General features: G+C 32.2%; 3 protein-coding genes across 4 annotated transcripts; 2 read left to right on the plus strand and 1 right to left on the minus strand.

Moving 5' to 3' along the window:
- Window positions 1-4,142: 4,142 nt before the first annotated feature.
- Window positions 4,143-6,133, plus strand: LOC129311851 (monooxygenase 2-like). 2 transcript variants are annotated; one of them, XM_054954323.1, is made up of 6 exons: window positions 4,143-4,379; window positions 4,461-4,607; window positions 4,719-4,784; window positions 4,906-5,068; window positions 5,157-5,385; window positions 5,471-6,133. In XM_054954323.1, exons 1-6 carry the CDS (start codon window positions 4,186-4,188, stop codon window positions 5,977-5,979), a joined length of 1,308 nt encoding a protein of 435 aa, XP_054810298.1. In that variant the 5' UTR covers window positions 4,143-4,185; the 3' UTR covers window positions 5,980-6,133. The 2 variants fall into 2 exon arrangements, with proteins under 2 accessions (XP_054810298.1, XP_054810299.1); XM_054954324.1 differs by lacking the exon at window positions 4,143-4,379 and having other exon boundaries at window positions 4,465-4,607; window positions 4,711-4,784.
- Window positions 6,134-8,359: 2,226 nt separating this feature from the next.
- LOC129312044 (ras-related protein RABD2c) lies at window positions 8,360-12,063 on the plus strand. Its single transcript, XM_054954600.1, has 8 exons — window positions 8,360-8,521; window positions 9,625-9,697; window positions 10,085-10,132; window positions 10,224-10,271; window positions 10,804-10,875; window positions 10,958-11,113; window positions 11,223-11,326; window positions 11,754-12,063. Exons 1-8 carry the CDS (start codon window positions 8,508-8,510, stop codon window positions 11,845-11,847), a joined length of 609 nt encoding a protein of 202 aa, XP_054810575.1. The 5' UTR covers window positions 8,360-8,507; the 3' UTR covers window positions 11,848-12,063.
- A 7,705-nt stretch (window positions 12,064-19,768) lies between these two features.
- On the minus strand, window positions 19,769-21,517 carry LOC129311609 (phospholipase A1-Ibeta2, chloroplastic-like). Its single transcript, XM_054953970.1, has one exon. The coding sequence runs from the start codon at window positions 21,416-21,418 to the stop codon at window positions 19,814-19,816; it is 1,605 nt and encodes a 534-aa protein (XP_054809945.1). The 5' UTR covers window positions 21,419-21,517; the 3' UTR covers window positions 19,769-19,813.
- Window positions 21,518-21,888: the final 371 nt, after the last annotated feature.

Raw genomic sequence — 21,888 nt, forward strand, 5'->3', positions numbered from 1 at the left:
AATCAATATTTTTTTAACCCAATCTAACATTTATAACAAGCTATTTGGATCAACTTATATAACTATAGCTACGTTCTCCACTCTAATACTACCTTACCTAGCAATGTCGAGAATTGACCCTTAGCCATGAAATGTAAATTGGAAAAATTTTCGTTAAAAACCACGGAAAATATTTAATTATTAATGAGTTTTAAAAAATTCTTAAACTTCAATTTAACCCAAAGAAGAAATGTCAAAATAATTTTAATGGTAAAAAGATCAAAATACTCTTCGCTTGTTATGCAAAATCATTAGTTATTAATTTTTTTAATTTACTTATTAATTTAACAATATGAGTTACAAATTACATGAGTTGATGTGTCAATAATTATATAAAACTTGACATCAATTATTCAATCATAAACAGCAATATCAAATGTTAAATTGCTAATTTTACTTGTTAATTTACTAACATTAGTTGTAAATTATTGATAGGTCTTGTAATTTACTGATGTTTGTAAATTAACAAGTAAAGTTAAAAAATTAAAAACTAATGTTACTGATTGTCTAACAAATGGATATAATTTATAAGTGATATTAGTAAATTAACAAATAAAGTAAGAAAATTGACAACTAATAATTTTGTATGACAAGTGAAGGATATTTTAGTCTTTTCATTATTAAAGTTATTTTAACTTTTCTACCCAACATTAAACTAAAGTTTCAAATTTTTTTGAGCCTTATCAGTAATTAAATCTCTTTCATAATCCTTAACTAAAATTCTTCCATATAAATTTAGGCGGATGACAGGTGCGCTCTTCTTTACATTCAGTTTCAACGCTCATCAAATAATGAGCACCACCATGCTCATTACTTGGTGAGCATCTGAACGGTCTAGATTAAAAATCTGGACAGTCCAAATTTTATAAAATTTATTTTTAATTTTATTATATTTATTATAAAAAATTATAAATTTTAATAAATCCATTTTATCATTAACCACGTTCGGTTTCAATTCTCATCAAGTGATAAGCATATGGACCGTCTAGATTTTATAAAATTTATTTTTAATTTTATTTTATATTTATTATAACAATTATAAATTTTTATTAAATTTACTTTATCATCAAATGGACAATATAGATTTAATTTGAATAGTCCAATTTAATATTAATTTTTTTAATTTTTATAAATTGACTATTTAAATATACTTTGGACAAACTGGATCTAGAGTATATCTGAATAGTTAATTTATAAATTTTTTAAAAAAATTAATATTAAATTATATCATCTAAATTAAATTTATGTTGCGCAGATTGATAATAAAATGAATTTATTAATATTTTATAATTTATAATTTGACAAATATATACTAAAATATAAAAATAAAATTGATAAATTTTTAATTTAAATGCTCCAGATTGTTCATCAAGTGATGAGCATGATCAAAACCGAATGCCTTTCTTTTTTCACATCCATTAGTTGATCCAACCAAATTGAGCCCCATTACTGAGTGACCCATTTATGCTGGTACCTGAAATTGTACTTATGCATTATCACGCCATTGTTATCGATATATATATATATATGTATGTATGTATGTATATCACTCCATCCTTCCCAACCACTGTGTCCCTATTAAATCAAGGTTTCCACGTTGGACCAAAATGAATCAACATATGTATTAGCAAACATATCTACCATTGAATTTGAGGAGACATCATCATTCACGCTGCTGCCGAGATCGTGGGGATACGTGAAGGATTAAGTCTAAGCTGGAATCATGGGTATGTTAAAATGGTTGTTTTTGGCAAGGCAATACTAATCATAAACTAATTAAGATACTAATTTAAGGGTTAATAATAAAAAATTGTAATAGTTGAACTGTAGTCAGACAATCATAAATAAATCATTTTATTGAATTTGTCAAGATATTAGTTTAAAAGTTAATGATTAAAATTGTAGTCGAGTTATAATCAGATCAATAATAAGCAAAGCATTTCATCGAATTGATTAAGGCATTGGTTTTTATGATTTATTGGTTTAAGTAGCTAAGTTGACCTAGTTTTTAATAGAAAAAATTAATTTTTTAATCCTTCAACTTTTAACTCACTTGTAACTCAATTCGTTAACTATGACTCGCTGTGACTCAATCCCTTAACTATAACTCGCTGTAACTCAGTTCGTTAACTTTTGATTCACCTATAACTTGGTCCTTATTTTTTATTTTTTTTAAAATTTTTTTATCAAATACGAGGGATAAAAAATACTCATATATTATTTTAAAATACCCTCATCTTATTCATTGGTGTAAGATAACATGAAAAAAAAATTAACAAAAGTTAAGGGACTAATTTGTAAGTAATTCAAAAGTTGAGAGACTGAGTCATAAATGAATCATAATTGAAGAATTGAGTAACAAGTGAATTAAAAATTGGATGACTAAAAGATTTATTTTTTCTTTTTAATAATATGATTTTTGATAGATCTACAAAAGCCTTACATCTCATCAACAGTAAGCTCTCTCAAAATCATGGTTTAACTAGCCAAAGAACAGTTTGAAATTGTTTTTATTTTATTATTATATGAACTAGTATTTTATAAAACACGTTTTAAAAATAAAAAAATAATTAAAAATTATGTTTTTCTCATTTTTCTTTATTTTTTAGAATAATAATCTCAAAACACCTGAAAGTTATTTTCATTTTTCTGTTATCTACAATAATATTTTATTTTTTATTTTTAAAATAATTTTTTAAAAACATGTTATTAAAAATATTTTTTTATTATTTTATTCTAAAAAATAGAAAACTGTTCCTATATTATGAAATAGGCCCTATATTTGCATAAATTATTAAGAGATGTCTGGAAATAAGAAGGGATAAAAACGGGCATGTTCTCTTTGCTTTGCTCTGTTTACTTTCTTATCAAAAAACCAAAAAAGAAAAGAAAAAGAAGAAGAAAAAAAACGAAAAGAAAAGAAATCGGGCATAATTATTCAGAGAATGTGCGTATTTAAACACTAAAAATGTAGCTTACTAATTAAGTAATGAACGTCATGTATGAATCTTTTTGACCTAAAACTTTTTAATATAAGTGTTCTCTAAATTTTAAAAGATTTAAGTTGATATATTGATTTTCAACAAAAGAAACTTAATTTTATTTCAATTTCATGGAATACTTATATATATATACGTATGTATATATGAATAACAATTTCATAGAATACTTGATTCTTTGAATAATATAAAGTAGTGTTGTATAAAAGTCTTCCATTTTGGTTTAGTCTAGTCCAACCCAAGACAAACTCGATCCTATCTGTCTAGATAAAAATTAGTCTTTCAGAACCAAAAAAGACCAAACTCTTTCTTTTGATTGGACTGTATAAGAGACCAAGTATCTAAACCACTTGGTCCGGTCCTGTAAATTTATTTAATATAATTATAATTAATTTATTAATTATTGTTATAATAAGTTAATTTATAATAATAATTAGTATTTTTTGTGTTTTATACTTATAAATTCATGAATATTAAACAAAATTTCAGCATCGACCAACCTTAATTTTCTCCTTTTATTGATGAAATTTGTTATTAACTTAATATAATGAACTCTAAATATGTTGAAAATTGTTCAATATTATTGAAAGTTGTTTAATTTGAATTATCTGTATTATAATTGAAATACTTTTTGTTGTTATTGAAAATTATTGTGAATTTATAATTATTGTTATTTTGATGAATCTTATATGACTATAAGTAATTTTATTATTTTAATTGAGTTTAATAAGTTAAAATAAATTACTATCTCTCATAAATTAAAAAAGAAAAAAACTAAGTGAGATGTTAAATAAAACCAAGACCAGTCTTCTAATCTTATTAGACCAATCCGATCTTGTTTACCTTTAAGTTATGCTAGGATCAAATTAGATTATGAGTTACTTAATTTAATTATTTTTATGAAAAGAATGAAATTTCAGATTAAATTAAAGTTATGTCGGATTAATTCTTTGTGTAGGCCTGATGTAAAGGCTCATGTTTTTTTTTTTTTGCTTTGGCCCCAAAAATAAAATAATAATAATAATCTCGTCACTTCTTAACCACTTCTTTATACGGAGGAAGGCTCAACACGTACCCAAATACACACTCCTCCTTTTTCATCACATACTCACCACGATTGGTATTGATGAATTTGGATTGAGCCCCCATGGCTTCAACTAGGTCTCCCTTTCTGGGCTCAACACCTTTCCATTTCTGGAACCAATCTGCAATCCGAACCCCTAGAAGCAGACCCTTTGTTAGGGTCTCTGTCATCAAATCTGAATCCAATGTGCGCAAGCAAGACATCGTCATCGTCGGCGGCGGCATCGCTGGCCTCGCCACCGCCCTCTCCCTTCACAGGTACAATTTCATTTTTGGACAGAACTAGATGCATTGAATTGAACCTCCCTTTCTCATGTTGATGTATTATTGAATGCTCAGGCTCGGAGTTCCTTCAGTGGTGCTTGAGCAAGCAGAGTCATTGAGAACCAGTGGAACTTCCCTCACTCTTTTCAAGAACGGATGGAGAGTACTTGATGCCATTGGAGTAGCCAACGATCTCAGACCTCAATTCTTAGAAATCCAAGGGTACATTAATTTATCTTCATGCATTGATGTATTTGTTTTTTCCCGTATAATTAGTTACGGATTAATTCAGATTTATTTCAGCTGAACTTGTTCATAATATCAGCTATGCAGGATGGTGGTGAAGTCGGAGGATGGTAGGGAGCTCCGCGCCTTCAATTTCAAGCAAGAAGATCAAAGGTACTATTACGTGGGATTTTATTCCTCCCCTTATATCTCAATTTCACGGTGAATCGTCATGTTGAGTAAGATTACTGAAGAACAAAATAATTACTGCTAAATGTTTGATCTAAATGTGCAGCCAAGAGGTACGTGCAGTGGAGAGACGAGTACTACTGGAGACCTTGAGCGAGAAGCTTCCAAAAGACGCGCTTCAATTCTCCTCGAAGCTATCGAACATTGAATCCACTCCAGACGGTGATTCCTTGTTGCATCTTGTCGATGGCTCAGAGCTCCTCGCAAAGGTCTTTCTAATCGTTTTCCTTCACTTACTCTCCGTCCTTCGTCGATTTTCTATCTTCTGTAACTTCGATTTTCTCTTGAATCAAACAGGTAGTAATAGGGTGCGACGGGATTCGATCCCCAATCGCTAAATGGATGGGCTTCTCCGAGCCCAAATACTCGGGTCACTGTGCATTTCGTGGGCTTGGGTTTTACCCAAAAGGCCAGCCCTTCGGCCCAAATGTCAATTACATTTACGGCAGAGGACTTCGTGCTGGATACGTCCCTGTTTCTCCCACCAAAGTTTACTGGTTCATCTGCTTCAATTCTCAGTCTCCAGGTCCTAGCTCAAAACTTTAACTTGAAACCGTTCATACACTAAACAAACTGGTTGGTTCTTATGAATAATAATATATGCAAATCAGGCCCAAGAATCACTGATCCATCAGTGCTGAAGAAGGAAGCGAAACAACTAGTGGCAAAGTGGCCTTCAGAGCTTACGAACATAATAGAGTACAGCCCAGATGAGACGGTGAGTAGGACCCCACTGGTAGACAGGTGGCTATGGCCGGGACTGAGTCCGGCTGCTTCCGCCGGCAGAGTGGTGGTGGTCGGAGATGCGTGGCACCCCATGACTCCGAACCTTGGTCAGGGTGGTTGTTGTGCGCTTGAGGATTCAGTGGTTCTTGCTACCAAGCTCGCAAGAGCGATCAATTCTCGTGATGATGCTGAAATCGAAGCAGCTTTTAGGTCTTATGGGAGTGAGAGATGGCCACGTGTGTTTCCCTTAACGATACGTGCAAACCTCGTTGGGTCTATTTTGCAGTGGGATAACCCGGTGGTGTGTTCTGTTCGGAATAATGTTGTCTTGCCTAAGCTTGTCAGGCTTGGCCCATTGCTGGAACATACAAATTTTAGTTGTGAACCCCTGTGAGCATACATATATTTTGTGATTGTTATGTGTGGTTAGTTGCTTCTGAATCTGGAAACACTGGAAGCACCTGTAAAGTCGTACGTTTACCAGATCAGATCATTGTATATTTGCATTGTATGATCAGAATTTCGACCCAATATATGCTTTAGTAGAAGTGGCGGCGTGCACGTCTCTCATTACAAGAAGAAGAAGCAACGTATAAACAGAGCATACTCCATCTTCTTCGTTTATATAATTCATCAATTCATTAATGAAGGAAATCACACCCTGCCTCTGAATGTGCCAACCCAGACAATACGGATTGTATTCAACCATGTTATTACATGAGTGTAAAAGAATTCAACCCATTGGTGGGTTAAATGGCTCAACCCACCAATCAATTTAATTATTTTCTTGTATGAATTTAAAAAAATTACATTTAAATGATAAGTTTTAATATAATATTTCTCACTGTTGGAAAAAATTCACATCTTAAATATATAAGATTAATCAATTCAATTGTGATTCATTCCGGATATGCTTGTTTTGTGAACTTATGATACTAAAACTCGTTCCATTTTTTATTAGTTAGTTTTTTGTTTAAAAAAAAGGAATACAAATTAAATGGGTCAACTCTCACCCGTTAGGATTAGTCCATTTGATTCATGTCACTTGGTCTTCATTCAAAAAGATTGATTTTTATTTGGGCCAATTTTTTAATCCTAACTTGACTTTGATGCAAGTTATTCAAGTTAACCCATATCAATCTGATGTATATTTCTAGCTCTAATCTCTCTGTTTTTCTTTTCTTTGCCCCCCCCATATTATCTTGCCTGGATTACAATCAACAGAACGACATATAAAGTTTCAAAATCCTCTTATCGTGAGAATGCTGAATGCATGCTTATATTTCGTACTAATCACAAAAGATAAGCACATTGATAATGATAAGCGAAGATGTTTTTTTTTTTTTGTTTTTTTGGGGCAAGAGGATATTGCTCATTAACTTCTTATTAGTAAAATCGGTTTATTTAAATCGTCAACCCAGTCGGGTAAGGAACCTCTATTTTTTTGGTTTCATTTTTATTAAAAATCGACTTTATGTTTATCAGTTATAGATAGAAGCCTTTGGAATTGAAGGAAGCCTAGTTAGCACCCCCGTCGAAAGATAACCGTCTAAATTTTATTTTTTTTATTTTTCATTTCACATTTATTAAATAAAAATTATATAAATTATAAAAAAATTTAGTAAATCTGTGTGCCAATCTGGATAATTTAAAGTTAACATGAATGATCAACATTTAATATTAAAAATTTATAAAAATTATAAAAAAAATTAATATTAAATCTTCACTTCACCCAAAGAGCATTGGGTTTAGTGATTAGGCCCAACACAATTTCATGATGAAGGCTCTATTTTGTTTGTGCAAATCTTTAACACTCAAGCTGGCGTTTGCTTTTTCTTCTTGAACAATATCCCATCCAATATTCATTTAATTTTATTTATAAATTATTTTTAATATATTTTATTAATATCAAAAAAATTTTAAAAACTCATTAATTTTATCTTAAAATTTAATAAGTTTTTAATTTTGTCCCTATTAAATATATACATTTCAATAATATATTTTCTCTCTCTAATATTAAATAGAGGGTAGAAAAGAAAATTTATGATAAAAATTTAATGATGTAATTCATAAATAGAATAAAAAATATTTTTCTCTGCTTTATAAATATAAACCAGAAGAAATAAGATATAATTTTTTTTTTTATCAATTTTCTGACTCCAAAGAAAGCTATGACTGATTTTCTCGGTGTCACGAAGTAAACCCTTTAGGAGGATAGTGGTTGGCATGAGATAGGAGGGCAAAGCAAAAGGCACTGCTTTGATCAGAATCGTAGCACATTCTAAAACGGTGGAAAATGGACATTTTAAAAAAATGAAAAATGAAAATAGTGGCAGAATAGAATACCATAAAAAAAAAAACAGATGAAATGGAAATGAATTACTGTTTAATTGAATAAACTTGATGATATTAAATACTGCATAATTAATCAATCAATTATATATATGTATCACAATAAAGAATACATCACGTTGTGTTTGTTTATTTAATAATTAAATTAAAAAATAAAAAAAACGAGAATTATGTTGAAGTTGTATAAAAAATTAATTAATATAAAATTCATTAACAACTGGAGTCTAATTATTAATACACCTTGTAATAATTTTTTCTGTTTCTGTTGACTTGGCATAATTCTCCCTGCAACCAACGTTATGTATCCCCCTGCAGGTCGGAGACGTATCCCAATTGATATGTGGGAACACGTGGCAAGACGAAGCAGTAGTTGACACGTCATCACACTCCGACCCTTGAATCGTACTCAGCTCCAACATGTAAGGCTCATTTCATAGCGCATTCCCTTGTGTCATTTTCTGCGTTCGCTCTGTATCCTCCGGCGATCATCGCAGAGTTCGGTTAAATTTCTCGCCGGTTACTTCTCTGTACTCTCTCCAAATTCACATCGCTTTTAAACCTTGCTCCGCCATGAATCCTGAATAGTAAGTCCTCAATTTTGAGTCCACAATTCTGAAATTTCCATTTGGTCCTCAATCATCCCCCCCCCCCTTTTTTTCTTCCTTTTATCAAGCTCTGTCAGATCCGTGTTGTTTTCTTAATTTTCCCCTTTTCTTTGATGCGTGGCTTATTATATTTGTTTTGGACTGGGCGTGGCTTCTGCTTCTGAAATGCTCTTGCTGACTTAGATCTGATGTTCAAAAGATAGATCTGTTAGCACATCTGAATTGCTTTTTGGGAAAATTTATATACATATTTCTATTATCCGGTTTATACATTTTTTCTGCAATAGGTCTTTTTACGTTTGGGAATTTCGTATTGTAGGATGTCCTGTTTGATTCAAAAGTTGTTTGTACATAAGGGCGACATAACTGCATAGCTAATCACCAGAAAAAGAAAAGAAAGAAAGGAAAGGAAAGGAAAAGAAAAACAATAAACTGCATGGCTTGGGTCGGTTTGGCTGTAGTTAGAGATTTGAACTTGTCCATTATTCTGATTGATGTTTGTAAATTTTGTAAAATTCATCTAGCAAGAACACGAGCGATGTTGGCAAAAAACACACACACACATGCACAAAATAGTCTGAGTATCCATATGGTAAAAGTTGTTTGCGGCCTTATCCTTGTGTTTCACATTCATTGACAATGATTGGTGATATTGTATTTTAACTTGAAATCGTTCTTGTCCGATTCATCTGCAATATCTTCTGCTCTCCACTGATGCAAGGAAGACGATTCAGTGATTGTTGAAGTTCATCCAACTAACGACATTTGGTCCTCCTTAAAATAATCAATCTAAAATTTAAAGTCATTTTTAGCAACAGTATTTCTAACAACCGAAGCCTGAAGACAACAACCGGTCATTTCTGTTTAAAGCCTTAAGTCTCAACTGCAATCTTCTATGGACTATGATGTTATGAACACAGCGGACTTAGTGCTATCTTTTTAGGCAGTCAAATTTCGTTCTCTTCTACGACGTGTATGTGCTTCTTTGTGTTGCCGTGCTGCTGTACGTTTGTCTAGCAAAAGAACATGATTCCTTTAATGTCTTCTCTCTTTGAATGGGAAATCACTATTTTTCACTGCAGCGACTACTTGTTCAAGCTTTTGCTTATTGGAGATTCGGGTGTGGGAAAATCATGTCTCCTTCTGAGGTTTGCTGTAAGTTTTTGCTTATCCTTTCTCTACCTCATTCTATGAGTATGATTTTCTCTATAAATATATATCAAGTATGAAATTAATCGAACTGCCTACTTATATTATTAAGGTTGAACTTTGCTAAAAAATTAAAGAATGGAGGATTTGCAAATGGCGAAAATGATTGCCATAATATAATTTGTCTGGAATTCTGGAGTCATCATTCTAAGTGCTAAAAGCTGTGGTAGCCCAAACATATTGGTGTAGGTTTCCATCATAATCTAATTTTTACACACTCTTTTTGATAATAATACCTCTAGATTTTTATTTTTACTTTATTATATTGATGACACACTGCTGTGGAGAATTGAAAGATACATACTTGCTAATATTTTAATTTGTTTTGACCAGGATGATTCATACCTTGACAGCTATATCAGTACTATTGGTGTTGATTTTGTAAGCTTTTATATTTACCGTGAGGCTTCAGTTTCATGTTATCAAATTCGAAAATATTGTGACAAATTATCTGCTGTGTTATCTTCTGTAGAAAATTCGTACTGTTGAGCAAGATGGGAAGACTATTAAACTTCAAATTGTAAGTGCTTGCCAAAGTTAATATTTTTGGGTGCTTAAACAAAGGATTTTAAGACTAAATTTAGTCATTTTTGGTTTTGATGAGAATCCGTGTAATGTTACTCTCACATCTTTCTGCTTTAAGAAGAATCTAATTATTATTTATTGACTTGGAATGGCCAGTTACTTTTATGAAACTCATTTTGGAAGCAACTCTGATGTTTAGCAATGCAATAATTATCCCGTTTTCAATTACTTCTAATTTCTGATCTATTTTGTCACTCGTTGATCAAATCATCACGAGTTTTATCTGTTTGCCAATTGTTAAACCAATCTTATGGAAACGTTGGGGAAAAAGGACAGGAAAAACCCTTTTTTTTTTTTTTTTAGAGGGAGGCTTGGCTTTAGTTTTCCTTTAGCCAGGTCAGGGACCCTAAAAGGACATTTTTTTATTTATTTAAAAAGGAAATCCATCCCAAAGACAAGTGATTGTTGTTGTACTCTGCACTATTCGTAATTATTGAGAGACTTTTCTGCATTCTCTGGTTACATAGTGGGATACTGCTGGTCAAGAACGTTTCCGTACAATCACAAGCAGCTACTATCGAGGGGCTCATGGCATTATTGTGAGTCTTCAGATCTACTTCTTCACTAGAAATTTTCGTTCTTCATTTTGGGTGACTGGTGATTCTCCTTTTGTTTTGGCAGGTTGTTTATGATGTCACTGACCAAGAGAGCTTCAACAATGTTAAACAGTGGCTGAATGAAATTGACCGTTATGCCAGCGAAAATGTTAACAAGCTTCTAGTTGGAAATAAGTGTGACCTCACAGCAAACAAAGTCGTGTCCTATGAGACTGCAAAGGTGATTGTAGTTTCCGTTGGTTTACTCCAGATAGAAAACAATGGACGATCTGTTTAAATCCTCCATTACTATTGTCTGATGTTTGAGCTTGCTATTTTTTTTTTCCCAGGCATTTGCAGATGAAATTGGGATCCCCTTCATGGAAACTAGTGCTAAAAATTCCACCAATGTGGAACAGGCTTTCATGGCCATGGCTGCTGAAATAAAAAACAGGTGATTTTAACATGCTTTCTGGTCGTCATTAAGGGCCTGTTTGCTTGTTGGAAAGGAATTAAAAAAATGAAGATAAAAATGTGATGATCAAGATGTGGAGTGGAGATAAGTCAACCATGTCAATGAAGAGAGAAGGGTAATTTAGTTCATGAGATTAGAAGTCATAATTCCTTAGGTTTGCGGTGGGTTATGGGTGTAGTGATTTCTACATTTGGAGTATGTGGTATTGTTTCTTTTTTTCATGTTTACTGCAAGAGATTGAATAATTTAGTTCATTTTGTTTTTTTTTTTTTTTGAATCATTCCATTCTTATTATTTTCAGCAGCCAAATGACTCTTAAGTTTGTGGTTTTCCAGATGTTTATTTCCCAGTAGGAGTTATAAATACTCTTTTTTTTGGGTTTGGTGGTGGTTTTCTTTTTGCACAGAATGGCGAGCCAACCAACGAACAATGCCAGGCCACCAACAGTGCAGATTAGGGGACAGCCTGTGAATCAGAAAAGTGGTTGCTGCTCCAACTAGAGAGAGGAAGTATTGGTGATCTGAAGTGAAGGGTTTATAAGTGCCTCCGTGGCATGTAAAATTAGTTCTTTTCACATAATGCTTTCATCATCATATCAAGAATTTGTTCATCGAGATTTGCTTCTTGCTAAAAACTTCCATTCTTTTCAATGTATTTGATTTCAAAATACATTTGTACAGAACTAGGAACATTGGTAAGCTGCAGTATTTACCTTATTCCTTGCCCCATTCTCTACATATCTGTAGCAGCACCTGATTTTTTAACATCTGATAGTCTTCAGTCGTCCGGATTAAAATGCAGTACTTTTTTGTTAATAACATTCACCGAGTTTCAGTGTGATAAATGACAATGTTGATTTTCATAGCATGATTGCTAGTCACTTATCACTAATTGCCCTAAATATGGAGCGATGCAAAATTGCAAACTAATAGAGGTGTTTACTTGTGTTGACTGTTGTTTAACGCTATCTCCTTTTTATCGGAAAATAAAGGCAAACTAATTCTTTATTTAATACTCTAATTCAAGATTGTTACTGTTAATAAAAATAATATATTAATTTCCTAAACATAAAGTTGTATTGCGTAGACCTCTTCTACTTGGAATAGTTATCCATTTTGCTTAATTGACCGCAAAGTAAAATGATCATCCTTTTTATGTTTTTAATCGAAATGACTTTCTTTACTTGAATTGTACTTCTTCCAATCCTAATCACAAGGTAAAGTTTTATGACCCTATTGGGTCTTAAATATAAATAAAAAAACATAGTAGTTACTTATTTTTAATTTATTTATAAGTCAATTTTAACATTTTATTTAAACTAATTTCATTAACTTTATTTAAAAATTTAACAAATTTTTAACCATAGTCCTATTTAGTATACATACTTTGAAAATATATTGCTTTAGCATTTAATAGCTGGGACAAAAAGATAAAAATAAATAGAATAATAATTTTGATGCTCTATGAATAAGATCAAAATAAATATTCTCTCTATGTTTTATAAATAGGACAAAAGATTATATATTTTTTTAATATTGCCCCTCATTGATTGCATCTAGTTGCAATTCCTAGACACACTTTATTTAAAAAAAAACAAATATTTGTTTTAAGTTTAAGTATATTAACTATTATTTTATGATCTGGCAAAAAAAAAAAATCATTTCTTAAGAACTTTGAAATTTGTTAACTTTGCCATGAGGATTGCAGAGAGTATTTTTAATTATTAATTAAATATTTTTTAATTTGATATTTCTTAGACACATTTAAATTCTTATGTTCAGAAAATATAAATTAATATGGAGTAAACATAACTAGCCAACGATATAAAATATAGTAAGTGTGATTAATTATTAGGTGCTTAGATCAACTGATTAAGGGATTGATCAAACTTAACTAAAGATTTTGAATTTGAACATTTGATATGTAGCAACGATTACATTTTCAATGAGAAGTATGCCTCCTAAGTAGTTGTCTGCTAGCTGCTAACTAGATTAATCTAGGTCAAAAATGTAAAATATTGGAGCAAAAGGGGAAAAAAATAGAAATAGTGAATTTAATTAGTTGCATTATTTATAAATCATGAGCAATGAATATTCACTTCACTCTAACTTCATGTAACTAAAATTGTAGGCAAGAAAATGTTGTTTTTCTTAAATTGAAAAGCATGCTTTAGCTTTGTTAAGCTTCTAAAACTTTAACTTACCTAACTTTTTTTTCATTTATGCAGAAAAAAGAGCTAAATTCTGATAAATGAATCACTTTCAACTCCATTTCTGGTATTTCTGGCAAAAGAAAAAAGGAGGAGGATTTCAACTGAGAATAAGAGATGCGACTTAATTATTAAAAAAGTTTAAAATTTTAATTTAGTCTAGGAGGATTAAAATAAAAATAATTTTAATAGTAAAAAGATTAAACTATATTTCACTTGTTAATTTTGTCTAAAATGTAAAATTATTAGTTGTTAATTTTATTATTTCACTTGTTAGTTTATCAAGATGAGTACTAAATTATATGACTTGACCTATCAATAATCATGAAAGACTTGAGTATCAGTAATTCAATCACAAATAGTAACATCAATTATTAATTCACTAATACCCATTGTAAATTATTGATAAGTTTTATAATTTACAACTAATGTCAATAAATTAACAAGTAAATTTAACAAATTAATAACTAATGTTACTATTTGTTTGACAAATTAATGTAATTTATAATTTATATTAATAAATTAATAAGTGAAGTAAGAAAATCAACTATTAATGATTCTGCATCTTGAATAAAATTAACAAGTGAATGATAATTTAATCTTTTTACTATTAAAATTATTTTCAATTTAGTTCTCGTGAGCTGAACTAAAATTTTAGATTTTTTTAAACTCATTAATAATTAAATTACATCCTTAATTCTTAGTTGAAAGTCTTAAAAAAAAATTTCGCTAGTACCATGTACTGAAAAATAGGAAAAATATGCAAGTGGGCGATTTGTTTAGAAATGAATCCATTAAAAAAAAATATATTTAATAGGCAATAGTACCTCCTGCCCTCCCACATCACATTTCTTATTAGCAGCTTCAATGATGAATTAATGACCAGTGTTGCTGGTCCATCATCTGGTTCCACGTAAGTCCACTTGATTCATGCAATCGTCAGTAATTAGATCAACAGTAAAAATTAGGCATTTTTTCTTCAAAGGAACGATTCAGATCTTAAAGACGCTGAGCTAAGGAAATTAAAAAATAATTATTATTTCTTATCCAACTTCAAAGAAGTCTGGCGTTGATATTCAACCAAATTAGAAAAGCCTCCATAGTCCAATCCTTTATGTGCAGTAAGAATATTAGGATCTGAAAGAAAATATTCTTTCTTTGTTTTTACCCTCTCCATACTAATTTATAAAATATTTTTAAGAGAGATTTAATATCTTAAAATATAAGATATTTTGACAAAAATAAAATTTATTAATGATATTTTTTGAATATTACTCTTTCCATATATTCTTCATATTTAATATTCTTTCATAAATTACTATTAAATAAAGAGCATTTTAAAAGTTTATATTTTTTAAAAAAGTAAAGTTATAAAGTGCATTGAATAAGCTTTATTGATATGTGTAATTTTATATAAAAATATCCCATTCATTTCAAATTATAGAACACTTTTAAAGGAGTTTTTCAGTTTCAAAATATAAAATACTTTGAATAGATTAAGGTTTTATTAAATGTACTAATTTCAATATTACCTTTCTCTCTTTATAATTTATTTCCATCACTTCTCTTTTTAATATATTAAATAGTAGCTATTTTGAAAAGTTTATACTTTTTGTTTTGTAAAGATAAAGTTGTTAAGTATATTTAATAAATTTATTAATATGTGAGATTTTATTTAAAAATATTTTATAATTTGAGATAGAAAAAATATTTTATAAATTGAGATGAAAGAAATGCAATTTAAGTGAATTAGATCTTTAAGTCTTACCAAAAGAAAGATATGTTTTTCAGGCTTAAAATAAAAAAGATATGTTTCCAGGTTCAAAATATATTTATTTTATAGATTAAATCTTTATCAACATAAGATACTTGGTTGAAAAAGTAGTTATTTGGGTGGGAAAAAAAGGAATAATTAGTTGAAAAATAATAAATGCAAAAAGCAAGAGCCGTAGGAACAAAGGCATCGGATAAGAATGTTAACATGGAAACTGAGTCAGTCTCAACTTCGACTTGAAATATTGGGCGTTGTGCACTTTCAACGTCACGCGCCTCAAGTGGTTGAAATTAAAAGTTGGCAGTTGGAGTTGGAGACCGCAAAGTTATTGTGCTGTTTTCTTCATAAAGTCACATTTTGAAATATTCATCACATTGAAATTTAAGCAACTCTCAATCTCCAAGCCTCATGGAGACTCCCAACAAAAACTGCGTCCTTTGAATTTTATAATTCATTTCTAAGTCATAAATGATAATACAACCCATTTCTTCGATTCAGTCAAATGCTCTTATTCTTTATTATAATTCACTTCCAATGACCTTGTTAGAAAAATAATGTGATCAAATTATTCATTTTACTTAAAAATAAAAAAAATTCTGAAATTACCCATATTTAAAAGTACAAATTGCATCCAACCATAATAGTGTATTATATCAAACTTTTAATCGAAATAATTTAATATATATATATATATATATATAATTACTACCTCCCTCACTTATTTATAACGTGGGCTACCCATTCTTTCTAAAATATACTTTATAATAAAGTTAGTAATTCAAACAAGTTGGACTTATTTAAGTTGATGTCTATCTGAATAAGCTTGAACATATAAGAAAACTTATATAACCAGGTCCGACCCTAACTATAACATTTCAAATTTTAGCTCCCTAATTAATTAAACTAATCATAGGGTAATTGAGTAAAACTTAAGTGGATTGTGTTAGATGATGGTTATAAAGGACTAATGGACCTATTTGACCTTTTTGTTTCAACCTTGGGATTAGATTCAGAACTATGTTTGGCCAATTTGGGCCACCTGGCCCAAAAGTAGGAGAAAAACATGAAAGAGTGATTTTATGTCATGTGCCGCAACATGTGGTACATGAATCACAGCACATTAAGCAAAAAGAAGAGTAGGACTCTCTTTGTGCCATTCACCACTATGCATGGCGCATGCATTGCAACGCATGGCCTAAATTATGCCAAAAAAAAAGGCACCATGTAAACGCAAAAATAGAAAGAGAAAAGAGGAAGAACAAGGGACCTCATGCTTTACTCTACTAAGGCTTAAAGATCCGAAGGATTTGGAGTATTTTAGAGCTTGTAAACACTTAAGGTAAGCTTCCATTTTTTTTTTTTTGGATAGCAAGGTAAGCTTCTTTAGCTCTAATCTTCCTTCTTCTTCCTCGTTTGAAAATTTTGGAAGTTAGGGCTTGTTGTTGAGAGTGATTTCATGACAGAGTTATGAGTTCAAACCTATAAGCTTAAATAAAGTTAATGAAAATTATTTAGGTTATTTAAACCTAACATTTATAGTTATAAGCATTCTTGAGCTTAGACTCATAATAGTAGACGGCAATGTGAGTTAAAGAGCCATAAATGTGGTTATTGGAGAATGATAACAGCCATTAATGTTCCTAACTAGGTCTAATGAGTTTGGTTGGGGTTGTAGAGAGTTAATATGCCTAATGAGTATGAGTATTTATAAATGGTTGAAAAATAGGGGTTTGTCAAGCGTTGATTTTGAGTGTAGAAGTATGCCTATGGTGTTATTAACTATGATTGGCATGATTGGTTGTAGAGAAATCATCTTGCAAATCATTTTGAGCTTGTGTCAAGCTTTGAAAGTATTTGTTGAGAGGTAAACCTTTAACCACTCAAAGGTTTAAAGTAACTAAAGAAAATCTCTTCTTATGTAGCTGCTTGTTAGTGAATTTTGATTTTAATATGAAAATTGCATGTGAAGGAATTGTCAAATAATTAATTTTATGACTTGTTGTGTGTTCTAAAAGGATAAAAATTGTGAGTTTGTTTTTTTTTTTGATGATGGCATGATTATTCAAGTATATGCACTACTCTATGATGAAAAGAGAATAAGAGTTATTGATTCCATGAATTGCTAAAATGAATTGAAATATTATGTAGTAATTGATTGCTTGGTGATAATCAATCTTGTATATGTCTCTTGAAACTAAGCAAAGTGATAATGATGAAATTATTGGCATGTGATTGAAAATATGTGATATATTGATAAGTGGATATATGTGATAAGATTATGTTATGGTTTATGAGGAGATGTTATGTGTTTATGGCATGATATATACTAAAACACTAATTAGGCATGTTATTGTGAATTAAACATGCCATATGTGAAAGCATTGAGTATTGCATGATCATGATTGGTAGAAGTTTGTTTAGAAAGAGAAGTAGTAATATAAAATTCATGTGGTAAAACGACTGCCTATCATTGGAATCAAAGGCGAGTCTTTATCCCACTGTTTGTTGACAAGATTAATTTAGAGTTTATGACATCTTAGGAATTCAAGAATGGGGGAAGCCTTGGTCCGAAAGTAAAAGTAGTAACGTTTGGCCAGATTGCTCCTCAAAATTGGTGGCTCAAGTGGTCCATTCACATGAACAGAACTTTATATGATTTAATAGCCCACAATTTTAGTCGGAAGGTATAAAGAGGATATAAAGATGAAGTCGATCATGCATATTATTTGACGTGCCACATAATTGTTAAGTTTGTGATAAGTCATTATCATTGATTTTGTCATTGTCACATAGTTGGTAGTGTTGTGGCAATGTGCACTATGAGATGATTTGTGATAATAGTATGGGTTACATATACATGTTTTAAACATCATTTAATATACAATTGCATATGATAGATGTACTTTAGTTACTGAGTATTTGTACTCACCTTTCTCTCTTAATATTTTATTAGCTTTAGCTCAGGACAAAAAAGGAAAAAGGGACCAAAGGCCTAGGATCACATGTTCTTATAGTAGGTATCTCTTTTGATTACTTTTAATATGTGTAATTGAAATATTGATATTGTCAATTAGGATTATATGTTTTGATTCATGCATTTATTTACACCATTTGCTTGTTGAATTGATGATTCTACTTTGCGCCCTAGGTAATATGTGTGAAGGAAAATATCGATAGGGTCAAAATACTTATGCAAGTAAGATATTAGAGATATGGATGAATGCAAATGCACATGAATGAATATTATCATGGAGATTTACCTTCCCTTGCTATTTTGATGTCAATGGTTAAGGGTTGAAAATGAGCTATTTGAACTGTATTATTATTACGGTGTATTACATAAGTAATTCTAGGTTTATTAAATGTGGTCAAGGTGTTAGTTGTAACTTGTAACACATGTGTTGGATTTTAAAATCCCATTGTGATGATAAAGTGTGAAAATATATTTGAATGTCCAACTTCATTGTGTAAAATTATTTAAGAGTAAAACCTGCATCACTAACTAGTTTGTGATGAGAGCTTTTTATAAACACTTAGATTACTTTAATCAAATGTCAGATGGAAAAATGGTGTGTTTCAAAAGTTTGCCCTTATATTGTCAAAATGACAGCACATCATTGTCAAATTTATGCAGCATGCCGTGGTGCATAACACTTGCATTGTATCACAAGACACGCAGAGGAACAAGCTGCAAAGCCCGTTTCACAAGCCGCAACACCTCCTTTACTTTTTGTTCCTATAGGTTTTGCTTAAATTGATTTTTAGATTTTTAATATAAAATGATATCCCATACTTTCATAGTTGTTAAAAACACTACTTTAGACATATTAAAGTCCTATTTGAATTGTTTTAGAATGTTTAATCTTGGGATTCCAATTTTTGAAAGAAAATACTATTAGATTTTGAAATGATTTGAAATAGTTAACCATGATTGGATAGTATTCTTGGGTTAGTTTCATGATTATCAATAGAGTTATAGTTAAGTATTGGATTAGCAAGGATAACTTTACACCAACAACTTAGACTTATTGAAACTAATCAAAATGCCCAAATAGTTTGATTTTTTCCCCAATTTTTAAAGTCAATTTCAGTTTAACCTTAAAATTAACTATTGTTATTGAAAAATATTGAATACTCAAATTTTTTTTTTACAAAAACCTAAGTCTTAAAATTTAAAAAGTAATATTAAAATATATTTTAAAGATTATCTTTATGCATTTTACAGGTTAAAAATGATAGAAATATAATAATATGATTTTTTTAAAAAAAATATCTATAACAATACTCCAATCTACACATGGTCTCTTACAACCAAATGAAGCAAGTCTCAAAAAACTATCTTTTTTGTTCGCTTATTATTTTTTTTTTTTATGTGTGTTTCAGGCACGATATTTGGGCGTAATAGAAGCATAGATATGGCAAAACAAGACACAGAATGTGAGTGAAACTTTTGTATATTCACATTTACTTGGTCCTATATAGTTCAAGATGGACTAGGCAGACAACTAGGCATAGAGAAGGAGCCTTGTCTGGCTAGATTTACACTCAAGGCTTGTGCCTTGCTGGTATATAGCTTCTTCATATTTGATGTTTGATCTTGCATTAATCTTGCCAAGCTCCTCTTGGCATTTGCTCTGAACGGACAGTTTGATGCCAAGAACCCATCCACCAAGTGCAAATAAGCCTCCAGGTCATGACAACATGCCATGTCAGCATTCGGCTTCAGATACGGTGACATCTTCGTGTCTACGCGTAGCTCTACTCCCACATGTGTATAAGCCAACCCCATGTCTTCTACCATTTCTCCAACCTTGGAGTTCCTTAGCTTTTGTTCAACTTCTTCGCTCACAAACATTCCTGGAACTCTAGTGATTACATCTTGAGAGTTTACTACCCTTAGTACTTTTACTTTTTGGGCCACTAATCGATTCTTAAAGGCCTTATTTCCCACTCGAGGCCCGCCAAAGGAGATTACCGCCACTGGTGGCACGTCAGCATCACACGTGCTGATCTCATCAGCCACGAGTAATGCCAGCGCCGCGCCGAGGCTATGACCTGTCACGGTGATGCTGAGTGTCTCACCCTTGTACACTTCCATGAGCCTTTTCACTTCTTCAATCACAGACGTGGCCAGGCTCGGCACGTGAGCCCCTCTCGTCTTGTACAGGCTCAAGAACCCACACTCCACTTTGGGCTTTTCTTGGGCTGAAGCTGACGCATCGTCATCCCTCTTTGGTGGGATGTCGGTTAACTGGGCCCTCATATTCTCGGCCCATTCTAGACATGTCGCTGTCCCACGGAGAGAGATTACGATGTCTCTCCTTCCCATCCTCGCGATCTCCCCCCGATCATCGCAAACGGCGACGTACCCTATCCAACTCGACCGTTGGGTCATCCACCCGAGATCCGGAGCCACGTCGTCCACCCATTTGGGCAACCCGATTGATGACGTGGCATAGAGGCTCTTCGTGACTTTGTAGGACCTATCAGCCGGAAGGACCCGTCGGGGCATGGGCGGCTCCTCCGGTGACATGGCGGGATCGGAGTGAAACGAATGGTAAGCTGCTTGTACGAACTCGCCGTACCTGACCACCTCTCGCCGGAGATTCTCGTCCAGCGGATCGAGGAGTCCTTTCCAATCGTTGCTACCGTGATATTCCATCCAACGGCTGCCGAGAACGTTCCGAGGGGAATATTCCGCCGTCTTCGATAACAGACGCTGTAACTGGTTGAGATGCCTCGGAGACATCTCTTCTGTGGCCTTCATTTCTGGCCATAGCCTCGCTAAACTAAGGCCTTCGACTATGTTTTTCGACTTGGTCTTATCGTCGTTGGTTTCCTTCTGGATAGGCTGTGGCTGTTGTTGTTGGTGTTGTTGTTGTTGGAATTGGGTGATTGGAGGAGCCGGTTGCTTCTGAAGGAGCTTATCGAGGTTTGCGAGGTGCAAACGAGTGGTGGACTCGGTGGAAGCCGGCGGCGATGGTTTCGTGGAAGGATTTAAAGGCGAGGATTGGCACCGAAAACTAGAACGTCTGAGCTGAAACATGTGAGGGTTGTGCACTGGAATAGCTGAGCTGATCTGCAACATGGTGAAGATTTGTCTGTAATAAGACTTCTAATTCTGTGCTTGAAACTCCGAGAGAAGAGGGAGAAGAAGAGAGCAGGTAAAGACAGCGTCAATACTAGAACAAGCCAAACCGACTAAGGTGAGGAAATGATCAAGGCGCGTATTTAAACACCGATGTTCTGATATTGCCACTGAATTTAGAGATAATTACGACTTTGAGGAATGATAATATAATAGATTAAAATGAATATAGGGGTAAATGAGGAAATTCGGTATTGAAGACCTTTTCTCAAGGACAGAGAAATAGTAAATGTACGTTACCTCCCCATGGGGGAACGGTCTCATTCCAATAAAGTCTGCGAGGAAAGGGCGTCGTTGGAGCCTAACGGCGTTAATTGACTGTTTTATACCAAAGGAGGTAAAGATCTCAAACTCGCACCATCTGATTGGAATGATGCGGTTTGACTTTTTGGATCACGCGATGTCAATCC

The sequence above is a fragment of the Prosopis cineraria genome, unplaced genomic scaffold, assembly GCF_029017545.1.
Source record: "Prosopis cineraria cultivar Desert tree isolate PC_DT_omini unplaced genomic scaffold, ASM2901754v1 PC5, whole genome shotgun sequence".
NCBI lineage: Eukaryota > Viridiplantae > Streptophyta > Magnoliopsida > Fabales > Fabaceae > Prosopis > Prosopis cineraria.

Bases quoted from the DNA above. Each gene is read 5' to 3' on its own strand.
- LOC129311851 (XM_054954323.1), top strand. From the start codon at position 4,186: ATGGCTTCAACTAGGTCTCCCTTTCTGGGCTCAACACCTTTCCATTTC. The intron at 4,608-4,718 runs GTACATTAATTT...TCAGCTATGCAG, and splicing joins CAATTCTTAGAAATCCAAGG to GATGGTGGTGAAGTCGGAGG. The intron at 5,386-5,470 runs GTCCTAGCTCAA...TATGCAAATCAG, and splicing joins CTTCAATTCTCAGTCTCCAG to GCCCAAGAATCACTGATCCA.
- LOC129312044 (XM_054954600.1), top strand. The intron at 10,272-10,803 runs GTAAGTGCTTGC...CTGGTTACATAG, and splicing joins AGACTATTAAACTTCAAATT to TGGGATACTGCTGGTCAAGA. The intron at 11,327-11,753 runs GTGATTTTAACA...CTTTTTGCACAG, and splicing joins GCTGCTGAAATAAAAAACAG to AATGGCGAGCCAACCAACGA.
- LOC129311609 (XM_054953970.1), bottom strand. From the start codon at position 21,418: ATGTTGCAGATCAGCTCAGCTATTCCAGTGCACAACCCTCACATGTTT.